The sequence below is a fragment of the Carlito syrichta genome, unplaced genomic scaffold, assembly GCF_000164805.1.
Source record: "Carlito syrichta isolate Samal-C Ts95f unplaced genomic scaffold, Tarsius_syrichta-2.0.1 Scaffold310961, whole genome shotgun sequence".
NCBI lineage: Eukaryota > Metazoa > Chordata > Mammalia > Primates > Tarsiidae > Carlito > Carlito syrichta.
In genome coordinates, this window is record NW_007255057.1 from 177107 (window position 1) to 197625 (window position 20519).

At 46.0% G+C, this 20519-nt stretch overlaps 1 protein-coding gene across 1 annotated transcript in view; it reads left to right on the forward strand.

The window, feature by feature from the left end:
- EVA1C (eva-1 homolog C) overlaps positions 1–20519 on the forward strand; it is a 97353-nt gene that overhangs the window by 43379 nt on the left and 33455 nt on the right. The window contains exons 3-5 of the mRNA XM_021717762.1: positions 6601–6797; positions 10082–10205; positions 19519–19671. Of these exons, the coding sequence (XP_021573437.1) occupies positions 6601–6797; positions 10082–10205; positions 19519–19671 (474 nt within the window). The remainder of the gene's footprint in view (positions 1–6600; positions 6798–10081; positions 10206–19518; positions 19672–20519) is intronic.

Below are 20519 nucleotides of genomic sequence, written 5' to 3' on the forward strand. Positions count from 1 at the left end.
GGATCAACAGAGTGTCTCCTGGCTCTACCAGACACCAAGGACTGACTTTTTAACAGAGTGTGTACTTCTATCTTCTTCCAAGATAGTAAATACTTTCCCACATATAGAGTTAGATTGTAAAAGCTCTGGCTGAGATTATTCAGAAATAAAGCAGTTTTGACTGCTCCAATAGGATGGAGAATTTGATCCAGAGGGAGCCATTAATAAAAAGTTGCATTAGTAGCTGTTCTTTAAAAGGAATCTCTGAACTAGCCAAGAAGCCAAGGTGTGGGAAGTTACGTGGTATGTTGACTCTGCCCAGCATATTGGAAAACATGTACTTGCTCCCTGGGGAAGGGCATAGCATGCCAGAAAAGGCATTAGCCTGGGAGGGGCTCATCTGTCATCTGCTTTTCGTTCAAGGACAAACTTGGCAGCAGGCTCCTGCTCCACCCCACTTCCTACCTTCGTCTTGGGAGACGCCTGGTCCACAGGGCATCCTCAGCTCAGTCCTGGCATCCTCAGTTCCAGCAACTTGTTCCACCTTCCTCTTACATTCTCTTCCATGGCTGCTCTTGGGCATTTCCATCACCTGCAACTGCTCCACCTTGAAATCACAATTCAGACAACTCGTGGGCACCGGTTCCTGCCTCTTCAGCCTGCCCCTACCATGTCTTTGCTAGTCCTCAGCAGGACCTCTGATCCCTTGGGCACTCCCTTCTCTTGTGCTCCTTTCCTTCCCTATATTTAGCTTGGAGCCCACAGTCCATCATGTCAAGCAGTGTCTTGTCAATATCCACTGTCAAACTTGTTGGACCCCAACCTACTGTAAGAAATATCATTTACATATGACCTAGTGCTCATCTGCATATATATACATACATAGACATACATCGGTGCACAGACCTCTCCAACTTTAGCTCAACCATAATTATTTTAAAATCTCTCCCTGGACATCAGTTCTTATAATGATAGCTCTGTTTCTCTCATCTTCATCAGATTGCGACAACAGTCATCTGATAAGCTGTATTTGTATCCTTTTGCTGCTATAACAAATTGCCACAAACTTAGTGACTTAGAACAGCACAAATTTATCCTCTTACAGTGCTGGCAGTTGAAATGAAGGTGTTGGCAGGACTGAATTCTTTCTGGAGGCTTCAGGGCAAAATCGGTCTCCTTGCCTTTTCCAGTTTCTGAAGGCTCCCCACATCCTTGGGCTCATGATTGCATTGCTCCAATCTCTGGGTTCATTGTTAGATCTCCTTTCTCTGACTGTGATCGTTTGGTTTCCCCTTTTTTAGGATAGTTGACTCTCCCAGATAATACAGGATCATCCCTGTGTCTCAAGGTCCTTAACTTAATCATCCCTGCAAAGTCCCTTTTACTATGTCAGGTAACATCATCACAAGTCTTGGGGATGACAGCCTGGGGACATCTCTGAGAGCCATTATTCTGCCTACCACATGAGGTAGCTTTGATTTTCTCAACTTCCACTCGCTTTGCAGCCTTTTCCAAATGGGCTTCTAGCCCCACCTACCATCATCCCAAATGGCTTCAAAATGGCCCTTGATGCCCTCCACGCTGCTGAAATCAGTGGGCAGTTCCAGTTGTTCTTCCTGACCTTTGACACTGTAGACCAAACCGATTGAGGCATGGGAAGGTGCCTGTGGAGGACCAGAGCACATGGAGCCATGTCTGGTCCTCATGAGCATTTATTTTCTGCTATCACTTAGAGCCCACCCTGGTGGGACCGAGGTCGGCTGCAGAGGAAGGTGTTCCACACTCCCCTTGCTCCACAATCACCCATGGCTCCACGGTGCCCAGACTTTTCTTTATTAATTTAAAAGGATCAGTCAGATAACTACAGGTGGAGTTTTTTTTAAGCAAACGTTTGTATTTACAAATTCAAAGTGGATAGCTGAGTGAGATTTCACAAAATAAAGGAACAGAACATCTCCAGCTCACCTGAGCTCCTCTCTGTCCCCTCCCTGTCATTAGCCCCTCTCCTCCCAAAGGTAATGCTATCCTGAGATGGGGGAGCATGTGTTTTGTTTTGTTTGTTTGTTTTTCCTTTTAAATAGATGTTATTTTTTAGAGAAGGTTTAAGTTCGTAGCAAAACTGAGCAGAAAGTACAAAGTTTCCATACACCTCTGCTCCCCTCTGCCCCACACATGATCAGCTCTTTCTAGGTGACAGGTCTATACAAACCTACTCCAAAAGTTCAGGGAAGCTGAAAGGCCAAAAATAAGAGGCTTATGTATCCAATTTATTTTTCTCTCTTTCTTTTTTTTTTTTGAGTTGGGATTTCACTCTGTCACCCAGGCTGGAGTGCAGTGGCATGATCATGGCTCACCGCAGCTTCAAACTCCTGGGCTCAAGCGATCCTCCTGCCTCAGCCTCCAAAGTAGGTGGCACTACAGGCACCCTCAGCTATGTTTTTTGTTTGTTTGTTTGTTTTTGTAGAGATAAAGTATTGCTGTGTTGCCCAGGCTTGTCTTGAACTCCTGGATTCAAGTGATCCTCTTACCTCGACCTCTCAAAGTGCTGGGATTATGGCCATGAGCCACTGCTCCTGTCCAAGTTTCTTTGAAAAAAAAAAAAACAGCCAAAAGACATTTAATAAGAACTTATGAAGAGAAGCCATGTCTATGTCTCAGGTGGTGGTGAGACAAGGTAGTGGATCCCTGCACCATTACCCCCCAGACCACAAAGGGTTTCTATACCACAAAGAAGAAGTGATTCAGAAAGGCTGTGTAGGACCTCTGAAAGTTCGATAATATCAAGGTTGTTCCTTATGTACCTGTTCTTACATAAGGAACAATAGACAAATGGAAAATGCCTTCCCTGAATTGAAATCAATCAGTAGTCAACATGGCAGATGAGCACCCAAGATGGAGCAGCTTTGGCCTCTACAAAGCCTCTCCCACTGTCAATATCAAATCAGAGGAGAACATTTGTTACAATCAATGAACTAACTCTGATGCATCTTTATCACCTAAAGTCCATGGTATACATTAGGCTTCATCTTGGTGTTGTGTATTCTATGAGCTTGGATGAATGTGTAATGCCATCTTTCCACCATTATAGCATCATACAGAGTAGTTTCACTGCCTTGAAAATGCTCTGTGCTTTACCTAGTCATCCCTCTCTTTCCCCAACTCCTGGCAATGCCTGATCTTTTTACTGTCTCCATGGTTTTGTCTTTTCCAGAGTGTCATATAGTTAAAATCATACACTACACAGCTTTTTCAGATTGGCTTCTTTCACTTAGTAGCATGCACTTACAATTCCTCTGTGTCTCTCCGTGGCTTGATAGTGCCTTTCATTTTAGTCCTGAATAATATACCATTGTCTGGATGTAGGTATAAGTTTTTTTGTTTTTTTTTGAGTTGGAGTCTCACTCTGTCGCCCAGACTGGAGTGCAGTGGCCGCTCCCGGCCACCGCAGCCTCGACCTGCTGGGCTCCGGTGATCCTTCCACCTCAGCCTTTCAAGTAGCCAGAATTATAGGCATGCGCTACCACGCCTGGCTGATTTTTTGATTTATTGTAGAGATGAGGTCTCGCCTGCCCAGGCGGGTCTCGAACCCGCGGGCTCAGGCAATCCACTCACCTCAGCCTCCCAAAGGCGCAGGATTACAGGCTGAGCCACCGAGCCCGGCAAGGGTATAAGTTTTTGAAGAAAGAAGTGGACTGAGTGTAGAGCAGGTTTTACTGATAGTTTCTTTTTTTTTATATACCTGCACAGTGCCAGGACTGATATACTAGAGTAGGTCCTTCCTTCAAAGTGCAAAGAACTTGAAAGATCTTGCATCGGTCAATTCTGTGTGTTGCGCTTCACCTCCCAAATATCGCTCTCGGAATAAGAATATGGTATTGGATGGCAGGGGACAGGGTGGAGCTCAGGTGACTGTATTGCTCACACGTGTCTTGACATAAATGATTCCACAGAGGTCAAGTTCTGTTTAGCGGGAATTGACTATGTGACACATAGAGTGAAGAAAGGTATTGGCCCAGAAGTTTCTTCCCCTCTCATGTGGGGGCAGTCTGTGGGGTGGGCAGCACTTCTCTCCATGAATCCGGGACCCAGGTCCCTTCCGTGTTGTGGCTGTGCTTCCCCGAGCCTTGTCATTTTGTTCATCTAGCTAGAGTGATATGTGATCTTTTGGACAAACTATGAACATTAAGCCAGAGTCGTGTGTGGAGGGTTAATTTGACATGCGGTCAGCTGGTCATCTAGCACTGTCCCAGGAATAATTTGGTGAAGGACAACAAAGCCTTGATGAGGAGGCTGAGGAGATCTGAGTATGGGGGTGCCAGCCCGGGGCACTTCAGTGAGTGCTGGCTTAGGGGTAGTAGCATCAGGGTGAGCCTGAGCAGAGTGTGACCCGTAAGGGGTGCTGAGATTCCACAAAAGAGGCTGGGGCATCTCATTCCTCATGGCTTTATCAGGGCCCTCTTGTGCGCCCTTCAGGAAGACACTGGCCTGTGGCCTGGGCCCACTGAGGGGTCTCAGCCTGCCTTCTCGGTGCCTGGCAGGGTGCACTGTGAGAGTGGTGATCGTCTAGTGAGTGGGACTCTGACCCGCACTGCTAGCGCCTGACGTTCATTTTGCCACTTACTTTAGATTTTGTGAACTTACTCAGGATAGCTGGTCTCTTGGCCGTTCCTCTGATGGTTTTTAAAGGTTAAGAAAGAAAGAAAGAAAGAAAGAAAGAAAGAAAGAAAGAAAGAAAGAAAGAAAGAAAGAAAGAAGGAAGGAAGGAAGGAAGGAAGGAAGGAAGGAAGGAAGGAAGGAAGGAAGGAAGGAAGGAAGGAAGGAAGGAAGGAAGGAAGGAAGAAAAAAGGAGTTTCATTTAGCAAGACAGCTAAAGTCACAGGCTTCATATTCAGAACACTCTGGACTGGCAAGTATGAGGACCCCAAGGAAGACTGTCTCAGTCCTTTTTACTATGAGAAAAGTCAAGAGTGCTGCGATGGGCACCTTTTGCTGAGAATTATGTTTCTGAGAGGATTTTAATGAGAATGCCTTGAGCACAGGTCATCATGTGGGAACTGGGGAGATCTGAAGCTTCCCTCCTTCAAGCTATCTCCTCCCTCTCAGAGGCCAAGGGCTGCCAAGCCTGTCTCCCACACACCTCAGCAAAAAGTCCCTGGCTCTCCTCCCAGCTGCCTTGCTGTGACCTCGTGGGGTGTGAGAAGGAGGAAGGGAATCTACATTTTGGACAACCCTTCCTTCCTCCTTTCTGAGAAACAGTCCAGGCCCCCACACCTGTTGGGCCTCAGAGCTTCCCAGAGCTTCTCAGAGTCCAGGGTCTAGCGTGGATCCTCCACCCAGCCCAAGATGTTGCTGAGGAGGCCGGACAAGAAGCCTGTCTTATTTCCTGTGGCTGCTGCAACAACTTTCCAAAACTAGGATAGCTGAAAACAATCAAAATTCATTCTCTCACAGTTCTGAAGGCTGAAATCAAGGTGTCAGCAGGGCTGTGCTGTCTTTGACAGTTCTGGAGAAGAATTCTTCCTTGCCTTTTCCAGTTTCTGGTGGTGGCCAGCAATCCTTGGTGTTCCTTGGCTTGTAGATGCAACATCTGCCCATGGCTGTCTTCCCTCTGTCTCTTCTCCTCTTCTTATAAGGACACCAGGGCTATGGTGGCAAGGGTCACCTTAACTCGAGGATGACCTCATCTTAATTAATTACATCTACGAGCCGGGCTCGGTGGCTCAGCCTGTAATCCCGCGCCTTTGGGAGGCTGAGGTGAGTGGATTACCTGAGCCCGCGGGTTCGAGACCCGCCTGGGCAGTGAGACCTCATCTCTATAATAAATCAAAAAATCAGCCGGGCGTGGTAGCATGTGCCTGTAATTCCAGCTACTTGGAAGGCTGAGGCGGAAGGATCGCCGGGGCCCAGCAGGTCGAGGCTGCGATGGCCGGGAGTGGCCACTGCACTCCAGTCTGGGCGACAGAGTGAGACTCCAACTCAAAAACAACAAAAAAATTACATCTACGACTCTATTTTCAATTGAGGTCACATTCTGAGGTTCCTAGTGACATGAACTTGGAGGACTCTATTTAAAAACCCTCCCATTCTCCTCCTTCCCCACATACTCCTTCTTCCTTACTCAGTGTAGGATACCCTGCCTGGCTCCCCTCTCCAGAGGTGAGGCAAGTTGAGGAGTGGCTTTCTGAAATAAAACTACCTTCCCTCATCTCCTCACTTCCAGAGGGCATGGCCTCGCTGGTGGGATATCAGCAAACTCAAGTCTCCACATGTCCAAGAGACACCCACACAGAATTTTTTCCTGCTTTATAGAATGCTTCAAGACTCCTTGGCTTCTGGCCAATCCCTTAGTGCCTCCTGAGGAAGAAAGAGCCTTCTGAGCCTTACAGTGGGCCTTCCCAGACCAAGGTTTCTGGCCCAGACATGAAAGCTGGCATCGGCTCCTGCGGCCTCACCTCTGGGCCGAGTTTGGTGACCTCTTTATCAGTGCTAGGGAGGCCCCACCCCACGTCTCGCTGACTGAGCAGCCCCTTCCCCAGGGGGAACCGATGTCCTCCTGTCCCCAAACCTGTGAAGGAGAGGTGGGTTCCTGGGCTTCTTGTAACCCGGCTGAATATTTTCCAGGTTACCTAACCAAACTCCTGCAAAACCACACCGCCTATGCCTGTGATGGGGACCACTTGAATCTGCAGTGCCCACGGCATTCTACGATAAGTGTCCAATCGGCATTTTATGGGCAAGATTACCAAAAGTGTAGCTCCCAGCAGCCTGCCACCCAGAGGGAAGACAGCTTAACCTGTGTGGCACCCACCACCTTCCAGGTACCTTCATAGCTGTGTTAAGATGATGAAATGGTTTCAACACACTCTGCCTTTCTCGCCCGCTCTCTCTCTCTCTGTGTATATATGTATATTATATAGTTCACGCAAAACTGATTCAGGAAAATCCCAATTTATACAGATTATTAGTTTTGCAGATGAGCTATTTTGTTCTTCAAAAAGCTTCCTTGCCAAACGAGTTAAATAGAATTTCTACCTATTGGCGAGTGCCCTTGATCACATACAATATGAATTTATTTGTAGGCATACGCCATACTGCAGTAAAGCAAATACAACCATGATGGGCTTCACCCTCCAGGCCCACAGCTTCCATAAATACCCCCATAGAAAGAGAAGGCTGTGAATCCTTTCATGGAAACCATCAGTATCTCTGTGAGGCAGATATCAGAGTTCATGGTCAACATTTTAGAAAATGTACTCAAGGTAAAGGGGTATCAGTAAGTGCCTTTTACTTTTTCATGGTTTGCGTCTCATGTAATTAGTTGTAGCTAGTCATGTTATACTTGTTTGGAGCTATTTTGGGCAGCCTTTGTTGAATCTTCTACTGGAGTACCAGGAATTGGGGGTGGTTGGTATTAAGTCATTCTTTTTGTGGTTGGAGTATTCAGGGAAGGATTTGGCATAGGAGAAGGACAAAACTAATACTTCCACGATAGTTTGAGACTATTTGTGGCTTTCAACTACCCAAGCAATTTCTACATCACTGTCTCTGCCCCCTCAACTTTTATAGTTAGTTGGCCAAGATTACCGAGTTCCTTGGCCCTAGATTTTTGTTTGTTTGTTTAATGTCTCCCAAGTTCCAAATGAATACATTTAAGGCAAAGAATTTAGAGCAGGTGGCAAGTTGGAAGTCAGCTTGGTTTTGTCAGCCATAGGAAATGTGGATAAAGATACATTTACTAGGATAAATAGAATTAACTTTAATGCTGTGTAACTCTCCCTAAATCCAAAAGAGGAGAAGCAAAAAGAACATGACAATGTGAGAATTTTTCTATTTCTTATACCATTTCTTGTTTTCATCACAAGCATCGTAGTATCTGAGTAGTCTTGTGACTGGTAAAAACACCAAGTGAATAGCCAAAAATAATGTATTTGAATTAATTCCCTTGATGTGGTTTCCATACACGGAGGAAAGACATGCTTCCTCAGGAGGCAAGAGGTTGCTTTTCTTGTGTGCCATGTGTCTTGGTCTGTTCTGTGCTACTATAACAGAAAACGTAAGACTGGGTAATTTATCAAGAACGAGAATTTATTTCTCGTAGTCCTGGAAGCTGGGAAGTCCAAGTTCAAGGTACCAGCAGGTTTGATGTCTGGGAAGGGCCCAGGGGACAGAAGGAAATGCTATTCTTTACATGGCAGAAGAGTGGAAGAGACAAAAGAAGGAGAGTTTATAAAAACTTGCCCTATTGTAACAAACCCATTCCCCCTGTAACAACCTACTCCCAAAATAGCAGCGTTAATCCACTAGTGAGGGTAGAGTCTTCATGACCCAATCACCTCTTAAAGGCTCCAACTCTTAAATTTTAACACGAGTTTTAGGAAGAGGACAAACATCCTGACCACAGCACTCACCCTACCCCCAATTCTTTCCCTCAGCTACCAGGAACCATATCCCTCCCAGCCCACTTCCATTCGTCACTACCATCTTTAGTTCCCAGGCTGTCTTCTGCCCTCCTAGGGCATGAAAAGAATATTGGCCAATGCCAGAGGGCGGAAGTGTCTACTTTGTGAAAATGAGAACTCCTGGCATGCTGGAGTCCTGAAGCATGGGCACCACCCTCACCCTTCCCGGGGTACCTACCTCTGCCAGGCACCCCTGAAGGAAGAAGATGCTTCGTAACCAGGTCCACAAGTTAGCAGTTGAGAGCACAGTCCCAGTGTTGTTTAGAGGGTTTGTTTGCCAGAAGCATCCCTGTGCTCCACTGCTCTTTCATTCAGAGATGAAGAGATCCTTTACCTTGTGTTTTTTTTGCACTTCACTGGGAGTCCAGGCAAGGTGCTTCCACAAAAGGAGGTTGCTTGAGGCAGGAGATATCCACACAGCAGACCACAGATGACCCAGACTCTTACTAAACATCAACAGAAAGGCCTCTCTCTGCATTTTTCAGGTCTTAACACAGTTTAAAAACAGCCTTACCCTAGGGCCCACTGAAGTTGTACCAGCAGGACCCTCCAGTGAGTCATTTCACCATGACCCTTGGCCATGCCCTTATGCCTAGTCATCTGAAAACCACGCCTCCTGGGGGGATCCGAGGGGTTCCCTGGGCATTTTTAAAAAATTGATACACATCTGTTGGGCCCCTGAGGGAAAAGGCAATACCTGGTAAGACCAGCATCCTTCACAGAAATATTGCATGAGCTACTACAAGCATATGGCGACTCAGATAGACTCATGCCTCAACACTAAATTGAGTCCTGAGGTACTAAATAGATTCTTGGGAATATTTTTTTTATAGTACTTGGTTTCCTTTTCACCAGAACCCAGTCCAGGACCTCTCTGTTTACCACAGGCACGTCCTGTTCCATTTGGGAACCAGAAACTAAAGAACAGCAGTAAGATGCTGGGCCTTTCCGGGACCTAATATAGGGTGTCCTGTGAACTTCCTCAGAGCAGGATTCATTAAGAAATGGGGGAGCTGCCTGGAAAAATTAGGAGAGAGAGAGAAGGAGGGAAATTGAGATTTGAAAGAAAGGCTTCAAGCCGAATGCTCAACACAGGGTCTGAGTATGGCACTAACAAAACTGCTCCCCACAAGAGAAGTGGGCCCCCTACTCTTGGTTTGGCAAGGGTGGGAAGCAGCTTTTTAGTTTTTATTTGCTGGCCTGGGTAGGACTGTTTCTAAGAAGGAGGAGCCAGCACTGTGATTCCTGACGACTGCAGCTCTCTCAGCTTACAGCTAGGGGACCTCTCCTTCAAGAGGACCTCGAGGCCTGCTGCAGCCCTGACCTCACTTGTGTACCCTGGAGCCTTGACAGTGTAGCGCCTTTCTGAAAGTATCAGCTAGCTGTGGAGGATGGGAGACTGGTTTTTGGACAGGAATGGGGCTATAGGATCAGGGTCCTTTTGAGGGGAAAGAGCAAGGAGACACGGAGCCAACCTGTCACCCATAGGCATGTGCTTTCGCCTTAGCCACAGCTCAGGCCAGCGCAGACCCCACAGTCAGGCAGGGAGGCATCCCTGCCTCCGCAGAGCAGCCCAGGTTCGGGGTCTGGCAGACACTGCGTGCAGTTTTCAAGCCTGTCCCTTTTCTACCCCTTCTTTCTAGAAGGTGCTGGACGAATGCCAGAACCAGCGTGCCTGTCACCTCCTGGTCAATAGCCGAGTTTTTGGACCTGACCTTTGTCCAGGAAGCAGTAAATACCTCCTGGTCTCCTTTAAATGCCAACCTAGTAAGTAACTTCTGAGGGGTACCCTGTGTTTGGGGTGTGGTTCCCGTTTCCTGTGCACTGTGAAAGTTATCTGCTGGTCGGCTTTCCTCCAACTTTGAAACTCTTGGTCATAGGGCACCACCCTATCTCGTTTGTGAAAGTCTGTGTGTGCACGCACACACGTGCACATGCATTCTTACAAATGCCTGAATTTGAAGATCCTTCTCAATATGTAAAACTCAGCCATACCGATGCTAAAAGAGTATCAGAAGTGGCAAGAGGCTGCAATGGCTGTTCCTCAAGATGAGGAAGCTGTCTGCTTTTCAAGGCAGGCTTGTGCTGAGGCAGAGGCAGATCTCTCCTGAAGGGCTGCCTGTTTGTTCCCTGGAGACCAGTAGCCCGATTACCACCTGAGCCCCCTGTACCTCCCCCAACCCTGCACTCCAATTCAGATCTTTGTGAACTGGCTTCCCTCACTCTCATCCATGGCAGGGGCTCCTTAGTGGTGTTTGCTTCCCAGGAGATGAGAGAGGACATGACTGGAGCAGTCTCTTTCATTTGGATTCCTGTTCTTTTCTCCATTTTTGCCATTTCTAAAGTACATTGGTTTTAGGATCAACCCAGTACCAGTCCCCAAAAAACAAAACACTCTTCAGTAAGTGATTCATACTTCCAGGCACGGAAGGTCTGCCTGAGAAAAACCGTAGGTAATTGCAGAATAAGAAGTTCCTGAAAACTTCTCATGCCTGTAATCCCAGCCCTTGGGAGGCAGAGGCAGAGGATTGCCTGAGCCCAGAGGTTCAAGACCATCCTGGGCAACTTGGCAAAACCTTGTCTCTACAATAAATTTAAAAAAAAATTAACTGGACATGGTGCTGCGTGTCTGTAGTTCTAACTGCTAGGAGGGCTGAGGCAGAAGGATTGCCTGAGCCCAGCAGGTTGAGGCTGTGGTGGTTATGAGTGCTACTGCACTCCAGCCTGGGTGGGCAACAGAGTGAGACTGCAACTCAAAACAACAACAACAACAACATTTCTTGCAGAGAAATGATAGCAACAACGTTTAACCAAACTGTAAGGAATAGGAATTTTAAATCCTTTCTGCCACCCAACACAACTTTTCCATTTCCGCATTTTGTTCTCTGTTGGTTCCTGCCCTGGGGTCCAGCATTCCTGGAGACCTTGGTGGCATAGGTGCCTGAGATGGAGAGGTGTCAGCCATATTGGTACCATGGTCTCAGGTGCACATCTGGGAAGAAATCCATGGATTGTTAAGCAAATCACAGGTTTCTGTCAAGTCCCTTCTTTGCAAGGACCAGGACACTTTGGAGCTGCCCTTGAGACCCTTCCTGACACTGTAAATACAAACACACTCACTCACACCCACACCAGTATACACATTCATGCACACACGCACCATTACAACGCACACAATAGATGCTCATACACGCGTTATCACACACTATCACACTCTTATACCCTATTATACACACTTACATACAATCACACACATACATGCGATCACACACTCACTTGCACATGCACAGACATACGCTCTATCTTCGTGCTCACACACACTCACACATAAACACGTTCACAAATATCTACAAGCAGGCCTGAATGGGGTAGAGGGGTGGGTTTGTGGCCCTCCACCCCTAGGCATTCTCATTATTTGACTCCTGACTCAGTCAACAGTCTCAGGAAAATCACTTAGAAGTTTGGTGTTTTCTGTCACTTCTCTCCCACAGTTGAATCTCAGAAACGATGAGACCCTGGATGACGCCCATGACAACACACCTGATGATACCCTTGACTGCCGTTAGCTTTGCCTCCTTTCTTCCCCCCTACCCTCCAGTTTGTTTTTACCATGATGAGAAAGAGTACCTTTTAAAAGCAGCCCTTGCTCAAGACATGAACAATTGGAGAATCTAGGGGGTGAGACTGTGACTGTTTCTTGTGACATTCCTTCACATTTTCATAATAAAAAGGTTGGGAGAACCAGCCTCTGAGAGAAGTCAAAGAACCCTTACATAATTAGCTGAACCTTGGAGAAGTCCATGTGGCACCACAGCCTTATTACTACAGTGTGTGATTTAGTCTGTTAATTCATTTCATTTCAGCAGACACCTATTAGTCGCTTACTGTGTGTAGGTGTTGCTGACTGTGAAGAGAACTCACAGCGCACAGAAATTTTCTGAATGGTAATTCTATCTTGGGTCGTTGTCACACCCCCTCCTGGGCAGTTTCCAACCTCTTTTCATCCAACGAACATTTACTGAGGTCTTCACATAGCTGGTTCCTCCTCGTTGTTTAGTTTCCAGCCCAAGTAGCACCTTTCCAGAGAGGTCTTCTCTGTCCTCTCCAGAAATCTAAGGAAGCCCCCCACTTCCTCACACCCTGCCATCTCTCTTTTTCCAGCATCCCATTTTATTTTTTTCACAGCACCATCATCATTTGGATTTACCTTATTTGTGATTTGTGTATTATACACACACACACACACACACACACACACACACACACACAGCCCATGAGATTGTGAGCATCATGGGGGCGGGCAAGGACTCTGTGCTGTTCACCATGGTAATCCCAGAACAGTAGCTGCTTAATATGTATTTATGGAGCACATGTTCACCTAGCGGGGGCCAGGTACTCTTCTCAGCACTGGGGAGACACAGGTGAGCAAATCATCAGTAACCAGATGGTACAATCTAGTGAGGGCCTGACAGTCATTATAGAATCATACAAATATGTGCACAATTCCAAGTGCGGTCAGGGCTCTGTGGAGAGACCCCTAGTACCTATGCAGGTAGCTCATAGGAGGAACTGACCTCAACAGGGGTTCAGCGGAGACTTTTCTTTTTTTTTTTTTTTGAGTCAGGGTCTCACTCTGTCTCCCAGGTTGAAGTGCAGTGTCTCTATTACAGATCATCACAGCCTCAACCTCCTGGGCTCAGGTGGTCTTTCTGCCTCACCTTCCTGAGTAGCTGGAACTACAGGCTCATGCCACCAAGTCCAGCTAATTTTTAAATTTTTTTGTAGAGATAAGGTCTCACTGTGTTATCCTGGGTGGTCTCAAATTCCTGGGCTCAACAACTTTCCTGCCGTGGCCTCTCCAGGGAGAGATTACCAGGGTAAGCCACTATACCCAGTCTTTTTTCTTTTCTTTTCTTTTCTTTTTTTGAGTATTTGATTGTTTCCTGGAGAACTCTTTGCCAGCAAATCTCACTAGAATCTTCTTTTCCCTAGTGTGCTTCTCTACCCATACCCCCTCCCCTCTCTAGGAAATTTAGGTTTCAGCAGATCTTGGATTTAGACAGTTCTGAATTCATATTCCTTTCTGTGTTGTGGATGCTGTGTGACCTTGGGCGGTGTAGGGACACTTCTGAGGCTCCAGGACTTGGTTATAATGTAAAGATAATATTCCTTTCACATAGGCCTGTTGTAAGACTATGACGATACACAACTTACACATTTATGTGCATAACATGCTTAGCACAGAACCTGCCATGGAATCAAGATCAGTAATTGGTAGCTATTATTCCAATAAGCAGATGAAAGTAACTCTTGCGAAAGATGTGAGTGGCACATTTCAGAGGTTGTTGGGGGGTGGGGGAGTGTGGTGTGGTCTGCAATAGCAGGGTGCATTCTCTAATTTCAAAACATAATAAAAGGGACTAAATGTCTATCTGCATTTTGATATCACCATGCACTGGCAATTGTACATGATCAACAATAAAATACCCCCATCATGGCAGATCCTTTTCCTGCCTACCTTTGAAAGGCCATCGCTGATATGCTCCTGTGTTTGTGTATTTTTTTTAATTTTTTAAAATAACATTCTGTTTATAAATTAAAAATGAAGTCTTGCTGTATTGTCTAGGCTTGTCTCGAACTCCCGGGCTCAAGCAATCCTCTTGCCTCAGGCTCCCAAAGTGCTGGGATTACTGGAGTGAACCACTGCACCCAGCCAGCCTACGTATGATTAAAGAGGAACTGAATGATGCATGTGGCCCTCCAGTTGGTAGAATGAGGAGAAGGATTTTTATTGCTGTGGTCCTTTAAGGAGAGTCATGATTCCACTTCCCAGGCTCCTCCCAGGTCCCTCTCCCCCTCTAAGCCCCTAGGAGTGTTGATGATCTGCTTCTGGAAGGCTGCCCACACTTCTGCTCATCTGAGACCACCTGAGAACTCTCACCTAGGTCTAAAACAAATTCTCGTCTTCTAAGAAAAGTAGCAGCAATGTTAGTTAGTCCATTTATTTTTTAGAACCCAGAAATATCACTCCTAGGTGACAGTGAATTAGCACATTCCCAGGGAACCGAGTGACTCAACTTAACACAACAGTCACCCCAAGGATGTAATGTGACACGCCCAGGCCCCCTCCCTTCCAGGAGATGATTTGTCCATAATCTGGGGACCAAATCGCTGGAGGCCTGGCATGCGGGTGTTGTGTTACTCTGGGAGGGTTCTGCTGGCATCGAGGCTACCTTTAATGAATGGGCCTTAATAAATCAAAGAGATGTGGCTAATAAATGCATTATATGCATGCCTTAAAAAAAAACAAAACAAAACTCTAGTTTTAAAAAATTCTGATTTAAAAAGAAAAAGAAAAACTACGCCCGTTTAAAAAGTCTCCAGTTCGCCGAGATAAAGCTGGGTTTTGTGCTGCTGCTCCCACTCTCCCACTGTCTCACTCTCTTGTGGGCTAGATCTGCCACCGGAAGGCATTCTTCACATTTTTCGGTGTTCTGCTAGCTGGAAGGGTACTTTGGCTCTTTGGGGGTTTCTATCTGTGCCCTCTGCGCTGCATCAAAAGCCATCGTTCACTCTGGGCCTTTGAAGTCAGGCAAAATTTCAGTGTTGGTGGGATTTAGCATCTCCTCATAAACAGCACTGAAAAACTCATGCCAGTGCAGATATGACTCACGAAAAAAGAACTAAACCCTCCAATGTTGGGGTCAGACTTAGTATTCTTTTTATTTAGAAAAAGAAAACAAAACTTCCCTTGGCTCTACAACAGTTGAAGCTGTTGTATTCAGATTCCAATTAGCGGGGAAAGGACCGCTGAAACACTGGCTTAGTCACCATTTTAATTTCCCTTTCTTGTGGCGGTTCTTCCTGTCTGCTAAACTACTAGAAGGATGGGGATTTTGTGAGCGTCTGTAGTCTGGTTTCTGCCTCGAGCCTTTCATCAGTCTTAAATGTTCCCATCATCATGAATGAAAAGACAGAGCCAGAGCTGGCAGTAATCTTGAGACCCTACAGTGTTTTCCTTCCTGTGGTCCAGAACTGGGTTTCATGCCTACTTCTCTGCTTTTGGTAGAAAGTCCTGGGAATTTACAAGTTACAGAAATGTGGAGTTTATATTGGGAACTATTTTCTTCTATGTCTTAAGTTTGCAGCTTGGCATTCCTGAGTCCAGGATAGAAAGATCCAGTAGGTGCCATAGCCCTAGTGAGGATTATGGTGGAAGCTTCCAAATTGTCCATAGCAAGGAAAACACTACAATTTGGTCCAGTGTAACACGTACTCATGTAATACAACTGAAAAAAAATGATTTTTAATTACAAAACAGTGTTTATCCTTTCTTCATGTGACACTCTTTGATATTTTCTTAACTACTTTATTATTTATTTTTAAAAATTGCCGGTCACAACTCACTCATGATTTCAAGACTCATGAGTGGGCCTCGGATCACAATTTGGAAAACTTGGCTTGAGGTGTATTAGGGGCAGCCTGCACTTCCGGTCCAGGAAAGAAATGAGGAAGGAAAACATGGGCGTGTGAGACAATTAAAGGCAGGGGTGCATGGGGCACTAATTTCCTTTCCCTTTCTTTTTTTATGAAATTTTTAAAGACTTACATTCAAGGAGCACATGTGCATGTTTGTTACATAGGTGTGTTGAGTAATGGTGAAAATATGGCTTCTGTTATACTCATCATCCAAATATCCAATAGGTAATGTTTTGACCCTCCCTTCCTCCCTCCCCTAGTGTCCATCATTCCCGTCTTTCTGTCCATGTGTACCCTCTTTTTGTATTGTTTTGAGTTGAAGTCTCACTCTGCCGCCCAGGCTAGAGCGCAGTGGCATGATCATGACTCACTTCACTGCAGCCTTGACCTCATGGGCTCAGGCAATCCTTCCTCCTCAGCCTTCCAAGTATCTGGGACTACAGGCACACACCACCGCATTCAACCAATTGTTTGATTTTTTTTTTTTTTTTGGTAGAGATGAGATCTCACTATGTTGCCTTGGCTAGTCTCTAATACTTCTGGGCTCAAGCAATTCTCTTGCCTCGGCCTCCCAAAGTGCTGGGATTACTGGCATGAACTATTCCTCCCATCCTTGTACCCACTGCTTAGCTCCCACTTATAAGTGAGAACATGTAATATTTGATTTTCTGCTTCTGAGTTAATTCACTTAGGATAACCTTCCCATCCCAGATCAGCCGACAACTTCGTGCAGTTCCTGTCATTGAGCTCTTGTTTGAGGTTAACTCCAATGTTCGTTTTGCTAAAAGATGTTCCTGTCTGCTATGTGGTTGTCATTTAAAAGCAGAAAACTCCAGAACAGGGGATGATGTACAGCTAGAATTTTTTTCAATACAAAATATTGTGAGGGGGTATCATATATGCAAATAAACAACCATGGTCCCCACCGTAGTTTGCCTCACTTTTACTTTGTAAAACTTAAGACAAGTGACAGGCTAGGGGAAGATTTCCTGACATATAAGAGATAAAAGTTAGCATCGTGATGGCTCACGCCTGTAATCCCAACACTTTGGGAAGCAAAGGAGAGAGGATTGCGTAAGCCTAGGGGTTCAAAAACCTGCCTGGGCAACATGGTGAGACCTCGTCTCTACAATAAATCAAAAAAATTAGCCAGGCGTGGTGGTGCACAGTAGTTCCAGCTACTTGGAAGGCTGAGATGGAAAGATCACCCGAGCCCAGCCTATCCGGTCAAGGCCGCGGTGGCCATGAGCATGCTACTGCACTCCAACCTGGGCAACAGAGTAAGACTTTGACTCAAAAAAAAAAGTTAGCATCCAAATTATATGAACCACTTCATCACTCCTACCAACAACTTCCACAAATCCAACACACAATGAAAAGGTAGTTCACAGAAGGGCTGTTTTGAGTGTTAAATTATTTAATACATTTAAAGATTTTACAATAGGGCCTAATTGAGAGGAAGTACTCAGTGAATATTGGCTATTATTATTTCTAAAATATCTTTATTGAGACATAATTTATATAGTATTGAATTCATTCTTGACGGAGTGAGATTCCAGCTCAAAAATAAAGTAAAATTCACTCTTCTTGAGTGCACAGTTCAGGGTTGTTGTTGTTTTTTTTTTAGTCAAAAACATACTGAGTTGTGCAACCATGACCATAATCTAGCTGTAGAACATTCCTGCTATCTCAGAAATCTTCCCTGTGTACATTTGCTGTCACTCTTTGATCCTACCTGCAGTCTCAGGTAACCACTAGTCTATATTTTGCCCCTGTAGGTTTGCCTTTTCTGGATATTTCATATCAATAGGATCATACTATCCCATACTCTCAAAGTGCTGGAACTTCAGGTGGGAGTCACCATATCTGACCTTTTTTGTTTTTGTGTCTGGAATGTTGGTTGGTGTTACATTTTTTTTTTAATTCAGAGTCTTACTCTGTCACCCAGGCTGGAGTGCAGTGGCACGCTCACAGTCACTGCAGCCTTGACCTGCTGGGCTCAGGCGATCCTTCCGCCCCAGCCTTCCAAGTAGCTGGAACTACAGGCATGCACCACCATGCCTGGCTGATTTTTTTGATTTGTTGTAGAGATGAGGTCTCACTAAGTTGCCCGGGTGGTCTTGACCCTAGGACTCAGGCAATCCTCTCACCTCTGCTTCCCAAAGTGCTGGGATTGCAGGCATGAGCCACCACACCTGGTTTTTTACTTTTAAAAATCAAATCATTATTAATCATTTTTACTCATCAAATGGTTTTGGGGTACACTTACATTTTTTTTTTTTACTATTTTCTCCAGCAGTGCATTTATAATGCCAACCCTGTATGACATTGCAAAGAAAGAGTTTACTATGGTAAGCAGATTAAACAAACAAATTTTTTCCTAAATTCTTTGGGAACAAAGTACGACCTGGTTCGGATCATCCTAACCTAGAATGCACCATCAGCTTGAGGGTCAATTGTTCCTGGATTTTACCAGATTTGGGGCAGACTTTTCATATTTCTCTAAAGAGGAATTCTTAATAGACACAGTGCCTTGTTTTTGCCCCCTTTCTAGCAAAGGGATAATTTGGGCTCAAGCAATCTTTCCGCCTTGGCTTCCTGAGTAGCTGGGACTACAGGCACATGCCACCATGTCTGGCTTTTTTGGGTGGGGTGGGATAGAGGTAGGGTCTCCCTGTGTTGCCTAAGCTAGTTTCAAACACTTTGGCCTTAAGCAGGCCTCCTGCCTCAGCCTCTCGAAGTGCTGGGATTTCAGGTGTGAGCCACCACATCTGACCTTTTTTGCTTTTTATTTTTATTTTTTTTTTTTGAGTTGGAGTCTCACTCTGTCACCCAGACTGGAGTGCAGTGGCCGCTCCTGGCCCCGCAGCCTCGATCTGCTGGGCTCCGGTGATCCTTCCGCCTCAGCTTTCCAAGTAGCTGGAACTACAGGCATGCGCTACCATGCCTGGCTAGTTTTTGATTTATTGTAGAGATGAGGTCTCGCCAAGTTGCCCAGGCGGATCTCGAACCCGCGGGATCAGGCAATCCACTCACCTCATCCTCCCAAGGCGCGGGATTACAGGCTGAGCCACCGAGCCCGACCTTTTTTTGCTTTTTAAATACACAAATGGGGAAACCAGTTGCAAAGGCATTGGTGAGGTTTAACCGGTCTCTCTCCAGAAGTCTAATGCTTCTTTCAGGTAATTCATTCCTGGTCTTCCCCTGTGTGGATCACAAGTCAATATTTGAGAAAAGGCTCCCTTCCACAAAGGAACATGTGACTCAAGTGGGGAGAGAGAGAAACTTGCTTTACGGCTAGACACTTCCTGGGACCTAACCTGTGTGCTTGCCTCCTTCCCCGCCACCTTTCCTCTGTTTGCCCCTTAGTATAATTCCTGGGGTCTCTGTGCTTGTCCATAGGCCACTGTCCACCCACTTCCTGCAGAAGGCTTTGTTTCCCAGGGTCAGAGACCCCCTGGGCAGGCAGGGTCATCCTGACTGCCCCCTTCTCAGGGAGCAGCCCCAGGGTCATCCTGAGCGACCCAGCTCAGATGGGACCATGCTCAGCGATTCCTCCAGGGGAAGCTGACTGTGCCGCCGATTTTTGTTTCTGCTTCAGATGAACTAAAAAACAAAACCGTGTGTGAAGACCAGGAGCTGAAGCTACACTGCCACGAATCCAAGTTTCTCAACATCTACTCTGCTACCTACGGCAGGAGGACCCAGGAAAGGGATGTCTGCTCCTCGGAAGCAGAGCGGCTTCCCCCCTTTGGTAGGTGTCTCTTCGTCATCGTTGTTTTTGTTTTTTGAGTCAGAGTCTCACCCTGTTATCCAGGCCAGAGTGCGGTGGCACCATCATGGCTCACCGCAGCCTCGACCTCCTGGGCTCAGGCGATTCTCCTGCCTCAGCCTCTTGGGTAGTTGGGATTATAGGCGTGCACAGCCACATCCAGCTAATTTTATTTTTATTTTTCTAGAGAGGAAGTCTTGCTATGTTGCCCAGGCTGGTCTTGGACTCCTGGGCTCAAGTGATCCTCCCCCCTCGGCTTCCCAAATTGCCAGGATTATAGGCTTGAGTCACTGCACCCAACCTAAAGAGAGATCTTAAGGAATTGCTTCATAAGATTGTGGGGCCTGCAAGTCTGAGATCTGTAGAGCAGGCTGGAGACCCAGGGAAGAGTCAAGTTCTTGAGTCCAAATTCTCCAGGACATCAGGCTGGAAACTCAAGGCAGGTTTTCTGTGTTGCGGTCTTGAGAAGGGAATTCCTTTTTAGGGAAAACTCAGTTAGTTGTAGCTCTGAAAGCCTTCAACTGATTGGGTGAGGCCCACCCACATGATGGCAGGTTATTCGCTCCACTCAAGTCTGCTGATTTAAACGTTAGTCACATCTGAAAAATGTCTCCAAAGTAACACCTAGGCTTGTGTTTGACCAAGCAGCTGGACACTACAGCCTAGTCAAACTGACACGTCAAGTTAGCCAACACACTCCAGTTTGCGGCAGTGAAAAAACTTGATCTCTCTGCTATATCACCAGAAGGAATAGACTTAGCTGTGAAACCACTCAAGGAATTGCACTTATGGATCAAAATCTAAAATGAGCTCCTTAGTGTATTAGATTG